The following is an 18755-nucleotide window of genomic DNA, read 5'->3' as shown; positions in this document are numbered from 1 at the left end:
AGAGTCATGATTCCCTCGGTCATACCAATGGTCCCATACTAAACATATTTTAGAATATTATAAAAAAAAGTCAAGAGCTTAAAGAAATCAAATTTGATTGATTAAAAAAATAAATAAAGAGAATAAATTGGATAAAAACACTAATATTAATATGTAACAATACTAACACTTAAGATGAACAACACTGATAAATCAAGAAAAACATAATATATATATATATATATATATATATAATATATATATATATATATATATATATATAATAATATATAATTAAAACAAAATAAAAGTAGTACAAATTGACATGTATTAAATAAAAATATAACGACCCGTTTGGGTTGTCGAGCCGTTCGGGTTGTCGGGTTCGTCTGGGTCGTCGGTCCCATCTGAGTCATCCAGGCCTTAATGACACAAATTTTAAGAAATTCAATTTATATTTCTTTTATTAAAAATGGATTCTGGATTTTGAACTTGATCCAAATATTTGGATTGAATTTAAATCGTGATCCAAATATTTGGATCTGGATTTAAAAAAAATTCAAACTACTTTTGCTAAAAAAATAGATTTGGATCAAAAATCTAATCCAATTATTTGGATATAAAATGGATGTGGATTGGATCATTAAAAATCCAATCCATGCCACCCCTACGTGCCACCGGTTGGAAGAAGTTTCATTCCCGTCAATTATAAGAGGCATTTTGAATAATGATCTAAATTTATAGAAAGTTGAAGAAAATAAAAATCCTAGAAACTACTGCATGAACTAATAATTCCTATAATTATGAGAACAATCTAGAACTACCTGAATTTTAAAAGTAGGAATTTGGAGATGTTAGTACCAATGGATTAACAACTATGGCAGAAAAAACATTACATTCAGGTAAGCAGTTCTATTGAAATATTCAAAGTTTTGATTCAGGCGTGACTTACCAAAAACGTGAATCTCTAAATAATCTCAGAAAAAAATTCTGTCGACCGCAAAGAAATGGAAATCATAGCAGAGGCAACTTAATGAAACTTCACTCAAACAACCTTCTCCGATTAAACTGTAATGTGATAGGAAAAAATTAGAGAATCCAACATATATTAATTAATATTAAATATCAATTAAACTTTCAAATATGATACAGAGTAGCCTTCATTCTATCTTTATAACATGGATTTCAAAGTAAAATTTTCATTCAATTTTTTACATACAGTATAATCAAGCAAAAGGAACTCAGAGATTATGATATAAATTTTGAAGAATGTAGCGAGTACGTGAACCGAACTAGTGTGAAGGAAATTGCTGCTACTGAACCGGTGAGAACGCGAAACACAGAACGAGACACGAACCACAGTGGTGGACTGCAAGAGAGCACGAGAAAGTTCGAGAGTTTCATAACACAACCAAGTAATGAGAAAAAATGAAAAAATATTATGAACTGGAAATGAAAGGTCACACCTTTTCCGTGTTTGAAGCTTGAAGCTCCTGGATTGCTGCTACTGAACCGGTGAGAACGCGAAACACAGAACGAGACACGAACCACAGTGGTGGACTGCAAGAGAGCACGAGAAAGTTCGAGAGTTTCATAACACATAACCAAGTAATGAGAAAAAATGAAAAAATATTATGAACTGGAAATGAAAGGTCACACCTTTTCCGTGTTTGAAGCTTGAAGCTCCTGGCGTTCCCTTCTCCTTCTCCGCTCCAATCCTTCTATTATTTCTTTGTCTAAAACGCAACCTGTGCGTCTTGTCTGCTTGCTTTTTATTTCTTCTTCCAAACTGTCTTTGTCCTCTCTGTGTCACAAAGATATGGAGATAGTGATTTGCTAAAGTTTAGAACTTGTAAAAAAGAAAATGGAAAGAAAAGCCGCAGCCGTTTGAAGGTACAATTACCAAAGCAGCAAAACTGACATTTCTCTGATACTTAATTGATGTTACTTAAATTAACATAAATCATACATTATTTTTTAAGTTTCTTTTTTTTACAAACTATTAAAAGAAGAAGAAGTTCAATTACTTACATAATTTACGTCAATATTTTAAAAATTAATTTAAAACTCATGACCCCCACATAAATGACAATATTAGATTCTTTGTACTCAAACATAAGTTATACGATTTAATTAACCCTTCTTTCATAGTGTTATCTATTGCTTCTTCTTTTTTTTAAATAATAAAGTTAAAAAAATTTAAAACAATAGAATGAAGCTGTATGACTACAACTTTATTTTAAAATTTTGATATTATACTTTTAAGTAAAAAGTAAAAAAATATCGTTTCTTGTATTATTAATAAAATGTGAATATATTAATGTTCATGTGTCACTTGCTCGACAGTGTAATATGAGAGGGAAAGAGTGTGATGAGTAATAAGGAGAGAAAGAAACATAGAAAGGAAAAATGATGAAAAGAAGCGATGAATAACTAATCTTTCTACTTTTTAAAAGAGTATAATGGACAAAAAATATGAAAAATCATTCACTTTTTAAAAATTTCTGAGTGTAATAAACAATAAATGTGAAAATCTTTCATAAATGATTAGAAAGTACGAGGACTTTATTTAAAAAAAATGACAAATGTTCAAATTTAATGATGTGTGAAGAAAAGATAGTTTATGTGGTATTATTCTTTTTGAAAAGCACTTAACAGCGGAAGAAGAGCTACCCAGTAGCACTTTACAAAATATCAAAGAAGAATAATACTCAAGAAAAAAAATATAGACTAACCATTTTCTCCCCTCTCTCACTATTCCCTTTGACCTATTTATCTATTTGAGTTTCACTCCATAATTATACTTGAATTTGTTACTCTCTCTCTTTACGATTTTATTATTCGGTGCCAGTTGTCCCACCTTCTAACAGAATGAGAAACAATTTTCAATTCACTCATTGCCTCACTTTTGTATATGACAGAGTAACCAAAGATATATACAAAAAGTAGTAAAACATATAGAAGTTGAAATCTTACATGGTATAATAATCCTTACATAGTCTTTTTAGATGGTATAACTTTAATAAATATTCTTCAAGAGAGATTTTTATGATCACAAAAAGACAACACTCTCGTACATGCTTAGTTATGAGAATTTCAAACGTGTAATTTTTGTAGCAACATATGCAGGTCTCATTTTAAGTGTATTAAATGAAGTTTCATTTATCTTTTAATGTGCATTTGATGAAGTTTTTGTTTTTTTTTTTTTTCTATCATCGATGACGAGCTCTTTAAGCAATTTGTTTGTCCTTCTTGAAGCATAACACGATTAAGCTCCAGTAGACTCTCAAAGAGAGTTTTTATAAGTAGGTATATACGTTATTTGTTAGATGAACCTTCTAACATTTGTTTTGTGCTAGGTGAAGCTCTAATATTAGTTTTGTTTTGTTGTTATGATCTGTCAAGTAAAATTTATAGAATATAAAATTTGTGAGGCAAATTTGAAATGCAATTAAGCGTTGCAAAACCTTTAATGGAAACTATTATTTACAAAGTTCACATATAAAGCTTTTATATATAGTTTGTCAACAACAATTTTAAATATGAAAAAGGAAACAAATATTAGTTATATATAATTCACTCATGAACACTTCTATATTTTTAAATTATATTTGGTTTTGAATTGTTTCCTTATCAGAAAAGTCAAAAGTACGAATGATACAAGATTAATCATTCTTTATCAAGCTTTTAGACCAACACCCATCAAAGATGAAAAAATAATCATATCTTAGAAAAGAGATGAAACAACAATTATCTCTAGAAGCCTATATAAAGGAATCAAGTCCAAAGAGGAACACAATAAATAAAAATGAACACTACATACAAGTTACATAACCTACCGGTATTTGAGTTTCTAAATGCTCTATGTGGGTGGGTAAAATCTTTGTGTTTTTTCATGTTATTAAGTTTCTTAGTGAGCTTATGTTGCTCTCTTTTTGAAATTTGTTTCTTTTATGATTACGTGAGGTTCTAGACTTAGGGAGAGATTAAAACGAAAATCAAGAGTTGTTTGTGCACTCATTATATAATCAAAAGTGATTAATGTACTTGAATAACTATGATTAATTTGTGCACTTGGAACCAAAATTGATTTGTGTACTGGTTGTAATCAACGACACTTGACGTACTTGTTGTAGTCAATTAATTTATTTTATTAATGGAACATTTCAAGCTTTGTCTTAAAGAAGAATTACACATAACATCTGAGTTGAGTAAATCAGTATAAAGTGATTTTTGTATTATTTATATGTCGAGTCTTCATCGGGAAAAAGTCTAAAGCTCTATAAACCTTCCTTTCTTTAACCAATTATACTAACATGAAGTACATAATATAAATAAAGAAGAATGTATAGGCATAAATGTGAAATTTGTTCAAGCCAAATAAACTGAACGTAAAACAGATAACAACCACGAATCTCGATGAATGATTCGGGAAAAGAATGGAAAGGCATGATCATTACCACAAATATCAATGATAAAAAAGTGGTTATATGTGATCCAACAGAATTCATGTTAACATGATGATGGAACTTCAATAATAATAATAATAATAATAATAATAATATTATTATTATTATTATTATTATTATTATTATTTATTATTGTAAGAGTAATACTACATAAACAACACTGATAAATCAGAAAAACATAAAAAGAAATATAATAATTAAAACAAAACAAAGTATTACAATTGAATGTATTACATAAAAATATAACACGTTAATACGAGAGAATGAACCATATAAAGTTTATTTAAAAAAAAATATGAGTACTTAATTCAGAAAAAATATACGGTAGTTGCCATAAAAAAAGTTTCATTATTTTGAATTTCGAATTCAACTTTTTGTTAACATATTTTTATACTTTTTTTAGATTTCAAATTTCAAATTCAAACACTTTGTAACCGTATATTTAGAATTTCAAAGTTGACGATATAAATATTAATTTAAAAAAAAAATTGAAATTGAAATCAATAAATAGTTTTATATCTTTAAAAATTTAAGAATTTATAACTTTCACATTTTAGTAAAACAGTTATTGAAATTATTTATAAACTTAATATAAGTGTATTACAAATTTAAATGAAGTATTACTTCTAATATTTTATTATTTACTTTATTTTTATTTTATTAATTATATCATTATATCATTATTTATTTATTTTTGTATATCATATTTTAATTTTATTATTATTAATTTTTATTGTTCACATATTTTCATTAAATTTTTTTATTACTTTATTCTCAGATTTTGTTTCCATCTTAAATAGAAAATTTGATTAGAAATCTGTAAAAGTTGTTTGAAGACCTTAAAAAAGTATATTAAGAAGACATCATATTTTAAAAACTTTTTAATTAAAATTTATTTTAAATTCAAACTTTATTATCATATTTTTAGAACTTTTAGTTTCATTAATATACGTTAAAATAATTATAGAAATTATTAACTATATCACATGCATTACAAATTAGTACAAAGGTGGGATGAGAGCTTCGGAGATAAACTTACAGCTGAGCTGTTGAACAAAAAATTATATCAAGGGAATTCGTGTCACCGGTTGGAAGAAGTTTCATTCTCGTCATTATAAGAGGTATTTTGAATAATGATATAAATTTCTAGAAAGGTAAAGAAAATAAAAATCCTATAAACTACTGCATGAACTAATAATTCCTATAATTATGAGAACAATCTAGAACTACCTGAATTTTAAAAGTAGGAATTTGGAGATGTTAGTACCAATGGATTAACAACTATGGCAGAAAAAAACATTACATTCAGGTAAGCAGTTCTATTGAAATATTCAAAGTTTTGATTCAGGCGTGACTTACCAAAAACGTGAATCTCTAAATAATCTCAGAAAAAAAAATTCTGTCGACTGCAAAGAAATGGAAATCATAGCAGAGGCTCAGCGCAGTACTACAACTACAACATAAAACCCTTAACCCAGAGAACATCATTTTCTCGGTAAGGAGGGCTGAAGCTTTGATTATATACATGTAGAGCCTATTTTGTGGTGCAGAGGAGTACAATAATTATAAACATTAGAACAGGCTGAGAGAGAAATAACATTTTTGCACGATTTTGATTTTTCTGTGGAAAGAGGACAATAACTTCGTTTTGTTTTGTTTTTTCAGAGGAACCTGCAAAAGAACCAGCGTATCGGTCAGTCCCACGTTTTCCTCTAAGGGAGCCACTGACATCTTTGCATGCACACCATTTTTTACTTCCTAATCGAAATATAATATGCATCAATTTATTGATAGTAAATCTTCACTAACTAATTCAATTAATATTAATTATAATAATATGCGGATGAAATAACATACATGTGTGTTTTAATGAAAGAAAAATCATAATTTTTAATTAGTATTATTTAAATTTCAAAATAAAGACAATTTTTAGTTAGTGAATTAAAAATTTGAATAATGTTTAATTAGTATTTATATTTATTATATGTTAATGTTATAATATTTTGATTTGTCATTATTTCAAACTTTTAACAAAAAAAATTATTTGTAAATTAAAGTTTTTTTAATGTTTAATTACTATTTATATTTATTATGTCTTAATGGTATAATCTTGTATTTGTCATTATTTAAAACTTTTAACACATTTATTATTGTGAATTAAAAATTAAGTTAATGTTTAATGAGTATTTATATTTATTATGTATCAAAGTCTGAAATTGCAATGCAGATATATAAGACTCCTGTAGTATAATATTGTTGAAGTGTAATATTCATTTACAGTCTTGTAACATAATAGTCTAATAGTCTCTATATTGTTTATGTTTTGCTAAGGATAACAAGTGGATTCTGCCCCTAGATGAAAAGAGGAGTCTTTGCACAAGAATGAGACTTGAGTGCTAGTAAAATCCTTGATAAGTGTGATAATTTCCTGTTTCTAATGTTTTTTGATTACACCTCTTTTATGTTTTTATTATAACATGTGGCTCGAAGTGAAGGATACATTATTTAAAGGATAATTCGTGGTCCTTAATTGTCATGCCTTAACTGATTGAGATCTGAAAGTCGTGATTTGTTAAGTTTTAGATTTTTATAAAAAAAAAAGAAAAAAGAAAAAGCAGGGAACTACAACACATTAGTTATAAAAACAACAAAATTGATAGATTCTTCCGCCTCCCGCATTTGTAAACCTAAACCAATAGCTATGATTCGAGTTTTAAAGAAAATGAAGTTATTACATGTTTTAGGTGTCTCCTTCGCCGGGTTAATTGTCGTCACAGCCTCAATCTTCCTACCACGAGCGAGGATGGTGAGAGAGCAGAAGAAGTTGATTCCACTGCTAAAAAAGACGAAATCTAACCGTCTTATAGAGATTGAAAAGTTCTCCCACTACGTTGGTATATGATGTTTAATCTGTGACTTTCAATCTTTCTGTTCTCTCCAATGAAATAAGCTAAAAGGAAAATACACATATATCATGATTTTATGTACATATATAGTCTATTATATATCTGTTTTTTCACTTTATCTAACTCCTTGTCACATTATATAACTTATAAATTTATTATTTTATTCTTTTTATATTAAATCTTCATGCACTTTTTCAGTGTCTATAATATATGTTGTATAATGTTTTCACTATCTTATTTAGTTGATGTGGCTGCAGCAAGACAGATTGGATTTAAAGATGCTAGTGAGGTTCCAGTATTATGTATATTGGCCCAAGACCTTTTGAGAAGATCCAAAGAATGTGATGAAAATATCTATGAATACATTTGTAGTGTCAACGGGAGCAACGCTTATTCTTTATATATGAATCTCATGGATGAGTTTGAGAGATGCGTTAACAGTTATTTAGCATTTCACTGGAATCAAGTCACACATGTCATTAATTTGGTATTTATCTTATCTTACCTTGTTCGTTCACCAATATATTTTTTTTTCTTTTAAAAAATATATATAAAGTTCGTGAACAAATTATGAGTTAATAATAAAGTTGATGTCACCCTTCCAAAGTAAATTATACGTGAATCCTAACTTAATATCTATATATATATATAGGCTTTAAGTGTTGAGTCTGGACATACGAAAAAGTTCAAGAAAATTATATTGGCAGCTATGAGGTAAAATTATATTTTCCTTAACTTGTACAATATTTTCTAATATAGTTCAAATTAATGTCACGATAGTGTGATGGAGCTAAAAGTTTTCAAAGTTTTAATGATATATATTTCTTAGTATACATATATTAAATATTTGTTTGGCTATATTATGGTGTGGTGTTCACAGAAAACAAAGGTTTGAAAGAGAAAACAAGAATATTCAGGTGACAAGAAGGTTGTATACTTCGACAGAAAAGATGAAAGCAAAAAATGGTGACATGGATGAGGTTATACCCAGCGAGAGGAGTCCGATTTTACTACTTATAGGGGGTGGCATGGGAGCCGGAAAGAGTTGTGTCCTTGAAAATGTTCTCAAAGGGTATTATCACTCAACTTATTATCATTCTTTGACACTAATAGTTTTGCAAAATAATAAAAAGTAAGATGATGATGAAAACACAAGATTTACAAGATACCAATCCAAGTATTTGACACGTAAATACGATAATGATATAGAGGATGGATCTCACTAGTTCATTCACCGTATAAATTAATTTGATTGATGTTTATCTTGTTATAGAATATATAGGATCACAACAATCTAAATTCAATGTTGAAGTACGAATTAAATTTTATGTTCTAACTTAGTTTCAATATTGAAGTAAAATTATTTATACCTATCAAACGGCTTTGACAGAGCACTTTGGTCTCGAGAAGCTACAAATGCTGTGATAGTTGTTGAGACAAATGTCTTTAGTGAGACTGAAATCATATATATGGCCCTTAATTCAAGAGTTCACCATGATGACATGCTCCAAACTGCTGAATTGGTATGTTTATGTGTGAACACTTGCATGTTAAGAACTTTCATGTTCATATAAATTTTATTTTTAATTTAATTAGCTATTACAAAATGATCGAGATATGTTAGATTTTCTTATTAGTTAATTTTACTCAAAATTTGAACAGATGCATCAATCTTCCACTCATGTTGCATTATCTAAGCTTGTGACAGCTCTAAATGAGGGTCGGGATGTGATCATGAATGATACCTTATCATGTGAGTCATTTATAAAACAGACTATTGCGATGGCAAGAAATATTCACGAATACCAATACCAAATGGGAGTAGGGTATAAAGTAGCTGAAGATGGGACGGTCACCGAAAATTACTGGGAGAGATTACATGACACAAAAGAAGAAAATCAATCAAAGGAAATTTCTAATGGAAAACCATGCACGAAAAAGCCTTATAGCATTGCGCTATTTGGCGTGGTTTGTGATAGTTATCTTGCTATGGTTAGAATCATTAGGTATACATGCTTGTGAGTTGTACCATGTTACTAATTAGGTAATTTGTTTTATTGGTTTGACGATTAACATTCACATTTGAATTTGACAGGAAAGCTATAATAACAAGGAGCGCAGTGAACATAAATTCACAGTTGAAATCTCACAAAATGTTTGCTAATGCATTTCCAAGATATTGTAATCTTGTTGATTACGCCAGACTCTGCTGCACAAATGTTGTTGGTCGTTCACCAAATGTGAGAGTTTGATTTTACTTTGTGAATATCAAAATGTCATGGAAATAATAACTTGTTTGTAATACATAACAGACTATAAGGAGCATATTCGAGAATGAGGATCGATGGGGGACGTGTATTAAAAATTACAAATGCTTAAAAGTGTTAGCCGATTTAAATGCTGAAGCTGATTCCGTCTACGAACTTCACAAGGAACCCAACCCCATAATGGAACCTCATTCTCTTTGGAGTAAGATTGTTGTTCTATCACCCTCAAGGAAAAGTGATAAAAAGGATTTGAGGGAGTCCATTAAAAAAATAGAAAAATCATTCAAAAAATATAACCAAATTATTGTGTAATGAGTAGTATTCAACTATCACTATAGGTTTTGAAGTTTAGTTTGGTATCTGTTAGTAGTATGGATTTAAGACAGGGAAGATTATTGTATTCTTTTCATGCTAAAATCCACAAGTAAATTATTTGATGCAGCTTATTAGCTTTATAGATTAAAGATCCTCAAAATCAGTAATATCCCCTCTAGCATAACCATGTTCGTAGTCATCGACCATGTATAAAGTGACCTGTGGAATTAATTCAATTCCAGAGAATTTCATACGAACAAAAAAATACACATACATCTTACGAAAATTGCATGCTTCCTATTATCTTTCTGTTGAATGGTGTGGGTCAAAAACTTTTGCTGCCAGCGTGCCAACATATATTAACATGTACTCAAAATAAACTTTGGTAGGTTGTAAGGACATATATTGGATGATTGGATTGTTTCTGGCTACAGAAACCAAGGAGTGGTCTTATGCGGAGGAAATAAATTTTTATCAGCAAAGATTGAGAGCATCATCTCATCACTGCTCATAATAATAATAATAATAATAATAATAATAATAAATCAGAACAGATGTGAAGCGGTGAAAACTTAGAGAGCATCACAAGAAAAAAAAATAATGAGAGTAGTAAAACAACTGCGGCATGTCAACTTGTTAAAAGTTCAGAACAGAGAATCTGGTAAGTACTTTAATATCCAATAACTAAGTAAAGAAAATTGCACTGTTCTTGTTCTTGTTCTGGTGTCATATTAATTCTAGATTACCGGCATCCTTCACCATTGAAACCCAACAGTCTTGATAGATAAATGCTATTGAGCTCCAATAACTTGAGGTATTTAGCCATCATATTTCTCTGATTTCTCAATAGCCTTCCTCAATTCTTTTTGGTCTTCTATTCTTGAAGGTGCCAAAATTATTTCACTCCAAATGGAACCGGATTCCATGACGGTGTTTGGTTCCTTGTAGAGGTTATAGATGCAATCAGCCTTAACATTCAAATTGGCTATCCTCTCCATGCATTTAAAATCTCGAGGATGCACCAGTAAATCTTCAACACCATCTTTCCATCCTATGAGCTGCAATGTATTCTAAAAGTTATTTTCATGACATTTGGCACAATAAAACCAAATTTTCACATTATAACTAAAATTGTTAAAATAAAATTATTAAAATTTACCTTTGGTGGATGATCAATAGCATTTGTAAAATAAAGCCTGGCATTATCGACAAGCTCACAATATTTTGGAAATGCACGGGCAAATCTTTGATGAGATTTTAGTTGCGCATTCACCCTTACTGCTCTTCCTGTCGCAATAGCTCTCCTGTCAAAATTCCAATATGAAACGTTAGTCGTCAAATATACAAAATCAATTGCTTAATGAGTAACTTAGTAAATATGTATATACCTAATGCCTCTCACTATAGCAATATAGCTATCACAAACCACGCCCACTAACTCAATCCTGTAAGGTTGTCGAGTGTTTGATTCTCCTGTTGGAGGAGTTTCCCCGTGTTCATCTTCAACCCAATAATTCTCAATGACAGTCCCATCTTCATTCTCTTTATAGCCTTCCCCCATTCTATATTTGCATCTGTGAACATTTCTTGCCATAGTAATGGTCTGTTTTACAAATGGTTCCCATGACAAGGTACTGTCCATGATTACATCTCGACCTTCATTTAGCGCTGTCACGAGGAGAGATGATGCAGCACGGGTAGAAAACTCATGCACCTGTTCAGATCATATTTGATAAACATAAAACTGTTATTAATTATAAATAAGAAAGAAGATCTAACCTATCTCACATATTTCATAATATTTAAATTAAAAAAAAAAATTTACTCAACATAAACTTTTAAAATATGTGCATACACAATAGTCATAAGTTAAAAAAAAGTACAAATACAAATTGAAAGTCTTCGCATACCGTTTCAGCACTTTCCAGCCCCTCATTATGATCACGACCCAACTGAACGGTGGTGGAATTAAGAGCCTTATATATGTCATCTTTTTCTTTAAAAGCATCTGCCTCAACTATCACAGCATTGGTAGCTATTTGTGACCAGAATGCTCTGCAAAGCCAGTATATAAGTATAAATAATCAAATTTATAAAGTAAAGTCATTATATAAATATAAATAATCTTATTCAAATTTATAAAGTAGGTTGTAATTAAGAAAGAATTCTTTTCATATTTGAATATTATATAATAAATTCTATTTATAATGTTGTAGCTCTCACAATTTCTCAGAGCTAACAGATTTTATATTATAACAAAAGAGTCTACTACATGCCTCAAGAAAGAAAAGTATTCAGCAGCAATACAAGTGTTTACTTTTGATATGTTATGGATAAACCGGTGGACAGTAATAGATGGCTATATTTATGACTAAATATGGGAGGGTGCAGGAAGTAACTGCCTAAGTGGATTTTATTTACAATCTTGTAATAATTCTCACCTATGCTTATAGCTAATGATAAAAGAATTAGCACTAAAAAAGCATTTACTATATGTCTAAAAAAATCATTCAGTAATATAACTAATTATTTGATGTGCTATTATTGGATCGTTGCATCATCATTTTACTTGTTATTCTTACCCATCATTTTTTTTATTATTTTGTATTGAGATAAATTTTATAAAACAATCAACAGATAATCATCATATATTTTAATAATATTATAGTGTAATAATTCAATAGGTTGAGAGTTACTCCTTCAGGATGGCTTCACGGATGGTGCTTTTTCCAGCCCCCATGCCACCTCCCAGAAACAGCAATACTGGACTCCTCTCAGGTAAGTTCGCGGGCACCATTTCTTGATTACACTGCAGTGCTTTCATTTCTTCTACTAAGGTAGAGAATACTCTGGTTACTCGCAAACTCATAATAACTCTTTCAAACCGTATTTTCCTGTAGACACACCGTATTAGCATATTAGCAAAGTATTAAGTACAACAAATATTTAGATTAATATGTATTCTCTTACATGATTACATAATGCATTTCTCTGCATTTCTCACATATTTAGAAACATATGTTCTTAAAATTTCAAAAACTTTTAGTTTAACAATATTATGAGATGCTATTTTACAAATAATGCAAGGATTAAAGAAAATAAAATTTTACCTTGTAGCTGCCAAGATAATTTCCCTCAGCTTTCTTATAGGGGGAGACTTCACGCTTAAAGCCTGCAATCAACCCATCAATGGAATAATTAATATAGTAAGTTTAAAATATATATGACTGTATTTGGAGATTTAATATGAAATTTCAGATTATCATTGCATGATAGCAAAGCAAAATAAAATTCCCAACCAGTCTTAAGTAAGAATGTAAGGAAAAAACATACGGATAAATAAATACTAAGAGGAGCTAAGATTTATACTTGATTAATAATAGATGGAGCTTGATTCCAGTTGAATGAAAAATAGCTTAGGATGCATTTTTCAATTTCATCTACAAGCTTTATATATAGGGAATCTATGTTTTCTCCGTTGGAATGAGAAATATACTCATAGATTCTCCCATCACACTCCTCGCTTCTTTTCAAATAGTCTTGGACCAACGAGCATAAATGTGGAACTTCTTCCGCGTCTTGAAATCCCAGTTGTCTTGCTACAAATGAATAACACCATATAAAAAACATTACCATGTAGGTTAAAGGAATTGAGAACCCAAAACGAACTTACCAACATAGTGAGAAAAGCCTTCTGTTTTTCCAGATTTCTTCTTAGGAACGACCTTCTTCTTCTCTCTTTCTTTCCCACCACTCTGGAGGTACGAGAAAGCGGCAGCGGCGGCAATTAAACCGGCGGAAACAATTAGAACATCTGACAACTTCATTTCCTGTAAAACTGTCTCAAGTAATGAGAAAATGAAAAAACACTACAAAAAAAAATGTGTTTTAGTGATCACCCATTTTGGTCGCTAAATGACCAAAAATCGGTAGCAAATCGTTTAGCGACCGAAATAGAGACTCAGATGGTGAAATACTGCAAAGATTCAGATGGATTTGGTGTTGTTCTTTCACAACTACGTTATCGACGCTACAACCAATAATTCTTCCCTCGACCAACTCTTTCCAATCATCGACAACGTATTTAATTTCTCCTTATCAATTTATTTATTTTGGATTCCGATTTCTCTTCGTTACGTTGTGTTTTGTGTTTGCAGGATTTGGTGTTGAAGATCAAGCATGGTGACCAAGCTATGCTTTTTGTTGAACTGGCTCTTCCAATACGAGCTTCTTTTCCAACTTCTTGTTGAGGCTCTCGTTGGCGTCGTTGCCAGGAAGCACATGCACGATCGCTACTTGTTGCTTCGTTGGTGCCTCCTCCTTCGGAATATGGTTGAATTTGAAAATTCTGCTCATCAATCCATTTTGGTGGTGAGTTTCTAATTTCCACTCTCGCTGTTTCAACTTATGTTTCGACGAACAACAAGTTTCGAAATAGGAAACATTTTTACTTTCAATTCATTTGGTGTAATCAATTAACTTGTGTTTGTTAGGGATACGGGAGAGGTATGGAGATTTGTTGAAGGTGTTCCACTTGCCTTCCGGATTTGGCCAACATTGTTAGTAAAATAAGGTAGTGTTGTTTTTCACACACCTCTTTCTTGTTACAAAGTGTAATGCCAGCAGACGTTCATGATGTTTAATGGTAGATTTTAACTCGAGTATTTGTTCTTTGTATAAACTTGCGATTCTAAAGATCTATCACTAACTATAAAGTCAAAATATGCAAAAAATGCATTTCAGGTAGGGAATACAAAACCCTGTGATAGGGGTATGTTAGCTAGATGTGTGTTTGTTGGGACATTCTGCTATGGTAGTGCCTACTTTAATTCTGAACAAGTGGTGGATATAGCAAGCCTAAAAAATCTTGATTCTTCCTTGCATGTGATGCAAAATCAGAACCAGATTCTTGCACTTGTTCAACATTATGGTCCCATTATATACTTTCATCCATATGACATGTACATGCCATTATCAGTGCAATGGTTTTTCAAGAATGGTGCAAATTTGTATCTTGTAGGTAGTAGTAAGGGTAAAGCTATAGAGTATATACTTTTGGATGCTACGTGTAATTATGTGTGTCTAAAACTTTGTTCATTGGAAACAGAGGAGGACTCTTTTAGGAGCAGACCACAACAAGAAGAACTGCAAGACACAACAAGCACAGATGAATTGGAGAAAATTGAAGCTCCATTTTTAGATTCCCCTGGTGCAGAAGAACTTGCCAAGTCTTTGCAAATGAAAAGAGAAGATGGTAAATTAAGAACACTTTCTAGCCATGTGATCAACTTCCAAGGGAAGAATCTGAGGATAAACATTCCCTTGACCACACCGTCCAGAAGGTGGAAACATCCCCCTGAACAAAACTAATTTGCACCATGCTGAAAAGATGATCAAAGGAGGTTTCATTGAGCTCTACAAAGGCCTAGGATATCTAAAAGTTTACAAGTAAAAAAAAAAACTTGTTTTTCAGGCATGTTTGTTTAATAAACTTAATAGAAGTATAACATTTAATATGAAAAATCTTATGTTTTGTCCAATTTTCAAGAACTTGAACATGCTTGCATTTATAAAGATTCTGAAGAAGTTTGATAAGGTAAAGTGAATTAGAGGCTTCAAAGTTGATGCTACAAATGGGGTTTCAACTATGTTGTACTAAATAAACAGTACAAAACATTTCTCTGTGGTTTTTCAGGTCACAGAAAAACAAATTCTTCCCATTTATCTCAAAGTGGTTGAGAGTTCCTATTTCAATAGCTTAGATAAGGTAAATCTCAGGCAAACATACACTAAAAGTGCTTCCTAGTAAAATATTTGAGTTCCATCAAATAGACTGATAAAAATATGTGTGATACCATATCAAATCATGTCAAGAGTTTGGCCACAAGTTATGCTTGCACATGAATGGTCACCAACAATCTCAAGTGGCAAATAATCGTATGTTTCATTTGTGTACCACTAGATGACCTTGAAGCATGCAAAATAAAAATTAGATATGGTTGTCTGTCACTTGCACAAAGATTTCTTTAACTTTTTGAACTAGCTTGGCTTTGTTTGCTTATTACTCAAATGACAGGTGGTGAAGTTAGTAGATGAAGTTGGCAGACGAAGTTGAGGAACTGTTAATAAAAAATTTTGTTGAGGAAAACTGAAGATAGGCCATGAAATACCTTAGACCAAGCCAACACAAAGAATCACATGCTGTAACTTTCTTCATTGGTGAGTTGCTCTCAGCCAAGTATTGGTGTTTTTTTACTTGCACTTATTTTTTGTGTCTTTTGCTTGCCAATCATTTTGGTAGAGATCTTTAGTCTTGTTTTCTTTGTGACCATTGGTATAAAAAAAAACCACAATATGGAACCTTTTAAGGCACTAGGTTCACGAAAGGAATGGCACTAACTGGCCCACTCTTTAGTGGATGGGAAGTACAAGTCCCATTCTACTCTATATATCATATTTAAACCTTATGCAGGATGAAACTTAAAAGGCCCATCTAAACATATAAGGGAAGTATCTCAATGGTTCTTTGGCAATGGTGCCTATGTGGGTTTCACTAACAAGATTATGCCCATGTGGGTTCCTTTAGTGCAATTATAGCATCTGTTTCATCATTTCTTTATTTTTGCAAGCTAAAAGCAAGAAAATAGAGTCAAATTTAAAGTTCCATGACCTTATTAATTAATTCTAGGTGAATTTATGGAGTGAATAGATACAAAATTGTCAAAAGCTTTTTACTCTAAAGAATGCAGATTGAGTTTTATGACCCAAAGACACCTTTCTTCACTTCCCCAAGATTCCTCCCACCCACACTACACCATTTCCTATTATTTGTGTTTACACGTCTGCCAGTTTGACTGCTGCAATTGTCAATTCCCTCCCCGCATCTAGGTTTTATTTGTCATAATTGTACTACATAAAGTTGAGAAACTTTTTCATTCCACTCGTGACATTCTTAGTGAAGAGTGATTGGTCCTTCTAAACTACTCACTAAGATTTTTACAAAAGTAAATATTTGTATTTAAATTAAAGTTAACAAAGGATGGAACTTGGTATTTGGTTTTATATTTACAAGAACTGTGCAGTGCATAATTAAGATTGAAATGTATATTAGATGTTGCCATTTTTAGTTATGGTGGTATTTGATATTTCTTATTTCTAAATAGATAAATTAGGAACAATTTTAAAATGTAAAAAAAAAGGCAATTCTTAACATTTTTTAATTCTTACAAAATAAGATAATTGGTAACATTATTTAAATATTAGCAAATACATAGCTAACATTTTTTTTTAAATGTTAGAAAATGTATAGGTAACATTTGTTAAGTGTTACAAAAAATTTAAATTGGCAACATTTTTTTAGTGTTAGTAAAGATGCTACCTAGTAACATTTTTATAAATGATACTAAAAGTACATAAAAATGTTGCTAAAACCTTTTGGTAACATGCATTATACATAACATGTGTATAAATGTTGCCTTTGTAAAGGACAACATTTTTTTAGCTTTTAAAAACATTTTTTAAATGTTATTAAAATTAGTATATGTATGCAAAATTACTACAACCTAAAAGTCAATAATTTATTTTAAAATTTTACGTAAATAAGAGCCTAACAATATCAAAAATGAAATGAAATAACATGTAAAATTTTATTATGTAATCAAATATTAGGTAATAACATATAATTAACACATAAAGAGTGAAACCAATCTTCAAAACACAACATTTAATTAAAATATAAATTGAACATGAATAAGATAAAATGTTAACTCAATAACTCACCTCTATTGCAACTTAGTGAAACCTCACAAACAACCTTCTCCAAATAAACTGTAAAAGGGAGAATCCAATATATATTTTAATTAATATTAAATAGCAACTATCTATCAAGCAAATATTTACACTTTTAATTTCAAGTCATGAGTATAGAACTTTCTAAATAGAAATAAAAAAAGTGTTTATATAAGATCAACTTTTAAATTGACAATTTTCTATTCTTTTTCATGTTAATCATTTCTCGGAACAATTTTTTTACGTGTGTGCAACCATCCATTGTTCTTGTCCTTTTAAATCTAGGTTCCATCAACATTTAATTAAAATTTAAATTGAACATGAGCAAGACAAAATGCTAACTTCATAACTCACCTTTGTTGCAGGTTCACAACTCTTGAATGTTACTTCTATTTTCTCCCAAGTTTTCACTAGGCAACTTAATGAAACTTCACTCAAACAACCTTCTCCGATTAAACTGTAATGTGATAGGAAAAAATTAGAGAATCCAACATATATTAATTAATATTAAATATCAATTAAACTTTCAAATATGATACAGAGTAGCCTTCATTCTATCTTTATAACATGGATTTCAAACTAAAATTTTCATTCAATTTTTTTACATACAGTATAATCAAGCAAAAGGAACTCAGAGATTATGATATAAATTTTGAAGAATGTAGCGAGTACGTGAACCGAACTAGTGTGAAGGAAATTGCTGCTACTGAACCGGTGAGAACGCGAAACACAGAACGAGACACGAACCACAGTGGTGGACTGCAAGAGAGCACGAGAAAGTTCGAGAGTTTCATAACACAACCAAGTAATGAGAAAAAATGAAAAAATATTATGAACTGGAAATGAAAGGTCACACCTTTTCCGTGTTTGAAGCTTGAAGCTCCTGGATTGCTGCTACTGAACCGGTGAGAACGCGAAACACAGAACGAGACACGAACCACAGTGGTGGACTGCAAGAGAGCACGAGAAAGTTCGAGAGTTTCATAACACATAACCAAGTAATGAGAAAAAATGAAAAAATATTATGAACT

At 30.7% G+C, this 18755-nt stretch overlaps 2 protein-coding genes and 1 long non-coding RNA gene across 4 annotated transcripts; 1 reads left to right on the top strand and 2 right to left on the bottom strand.

The window, feature by feature from the left end:
- Positions 1 to 1301: 1301 nt before the first annotated feature.
- LOC114171989 lies at positions 1302 to 1701 on the bottom strand. The gene is made up of 3 exons (XR_003601781.1): positions 1639 to 1701; positions 1446 to 1539; positions 1302 to 1348 (listed from the first exon to the last, which is right to left on the bottom strand). It is a non-coding gene; the product is annotated as an uncharacterized LOC114171989 (long non-coding RNA).
- Positions 1702 to 7251: 5550 nt separating this feature from the next.
- Positions 7252 to 9606, top strand: LOC114171991. The gene is made up of 7 exons (XM_028056736.1): positions 7252 to 7342; positions 7612 to 7841; positions 8007 to 8068; positions 8235 to 8426; positions 8745 to 8877; positions 9017 to 9360; positions 9450 to 9606. Exons 1-7 carry the CDS (start codon positions 7252 to 7254, stop codon positions 9604 to 9606), a joined length of 1209 nt encoding a protein of 402 aa, XP_027912537.1.
- A 933-nt stretch (positions 9607 to 10539) lies between these two features.
- On the bottom strand, positions 10540 to 18485 carry LOC114171992. 2 transcript variants are annotated; one of them, XM_028056737.1, is made up of 11 exons: positions 18397 to 18485; positions 18079 to 18181; positions 17716 to 17763; positions 13610 to 13774; positions 13306 to 13535; positions 13047 to 13108; positions 12633 to 12830; positions 11847 to 11991; positions 11325 to 11650; positions 11096 to 11240; positions 10540 to 10994 (listed from the first exon to the last, which is right to left on the bottom strand). In XM_028056737.1, the coding sequence occupies exons 4-11, from the start codon at positions 13761 to 13763 to the stop codon at positions 10755 to 10757; spliced, it is 1500 nt and encodes a 499-aa protein (XP_027912538.1). In that variant the 5' UTR covers positions 13764 to 13774; positions 17716 to 17763; positions 18079 to 18181; positions 18397 to 18485; the 3' UTR covers positions 10540 to 10754. The 2 variants fall into 2 exon arrangements, with proteins under 2 accessions (XP_027912538.1, XP_027912539.1); XM_028056738.1 differs by having other exon boundaries at positions 13610 to 13766.
- Between the last annotated feature and the right edge of the window lie 270 nt (positions 18486 to 18755).

Source organism: Vigna unguiculata, unplaced genomic scaffold (assembly GCF_004118075.2).
Source record: "Vigna unguiculata cultivar IT97K-499-35 unplaced genomic scaffold, ASM411807v1 contig_462, whole genome shotgun sequence".
Classification (NCBI taxonomy): domain Eukaryota; kingdom Viridiplantae; phylum Streptophyta; class Magnoliopsida; order Fabales; family Fabaceae; genus Vigna; species Vigna unguiculata.
This window is presented reverse-complemented; position numbering and strand designations above follow the sequence as displayed.

What these genes read in the sequence shown, in the direction of transcription:
- LOC114171991 (XM_028056736.1), top strand. Translation starts at nt 7,252, where the DNA reads ATGGTGAGAGAGCAGAAGAAGTTGATTCCACTGCTAAAAAAGACGAAA. An exon ending in CTTGAAAATGTTCTCAAAGG is followed by an intron (nt 8,427 to 8,744) that starts GTATTATCACTC and finishes CGGCTTTGACAG; the next exon opens with AGCACTTTGGTCTCGAGAAG. An exon ending in GCTATGGTTAGAATCATTAG is followed by an intron (nt 9,361 to 9,449) that starts GTATACATGCTT and finishes TGAATTTGACAG; the next exon opens with GAAAGCTATAATAACAAGGA.
- LOC114171992 (XM_028056737.1), bottom strand. Translation starts at nt 13,763, where the DNA reads ATGAAGTTGTCAGATGTTCTAATTGTTTCCGCCGGTTTAATTGCCGCC. An exon ending in CTCCATCTATTATTAATCAA is followed by an intron (nt 13,109 to 13,305) that starts GTATAAATCTTA and finishes GGTTGATTGCAG; the next exon opens with GCTTTAAGCGTGAAGTCTCC. An exon ending in ATTATCTTGGCAGCTACAAG is followed by an intron (nt 12,831 to 13,046) that starts GTAAAATTTTAT and finishes GTGTGTCTACAG; the next exon opens with GAAAATACGGTTTGAAAGAG.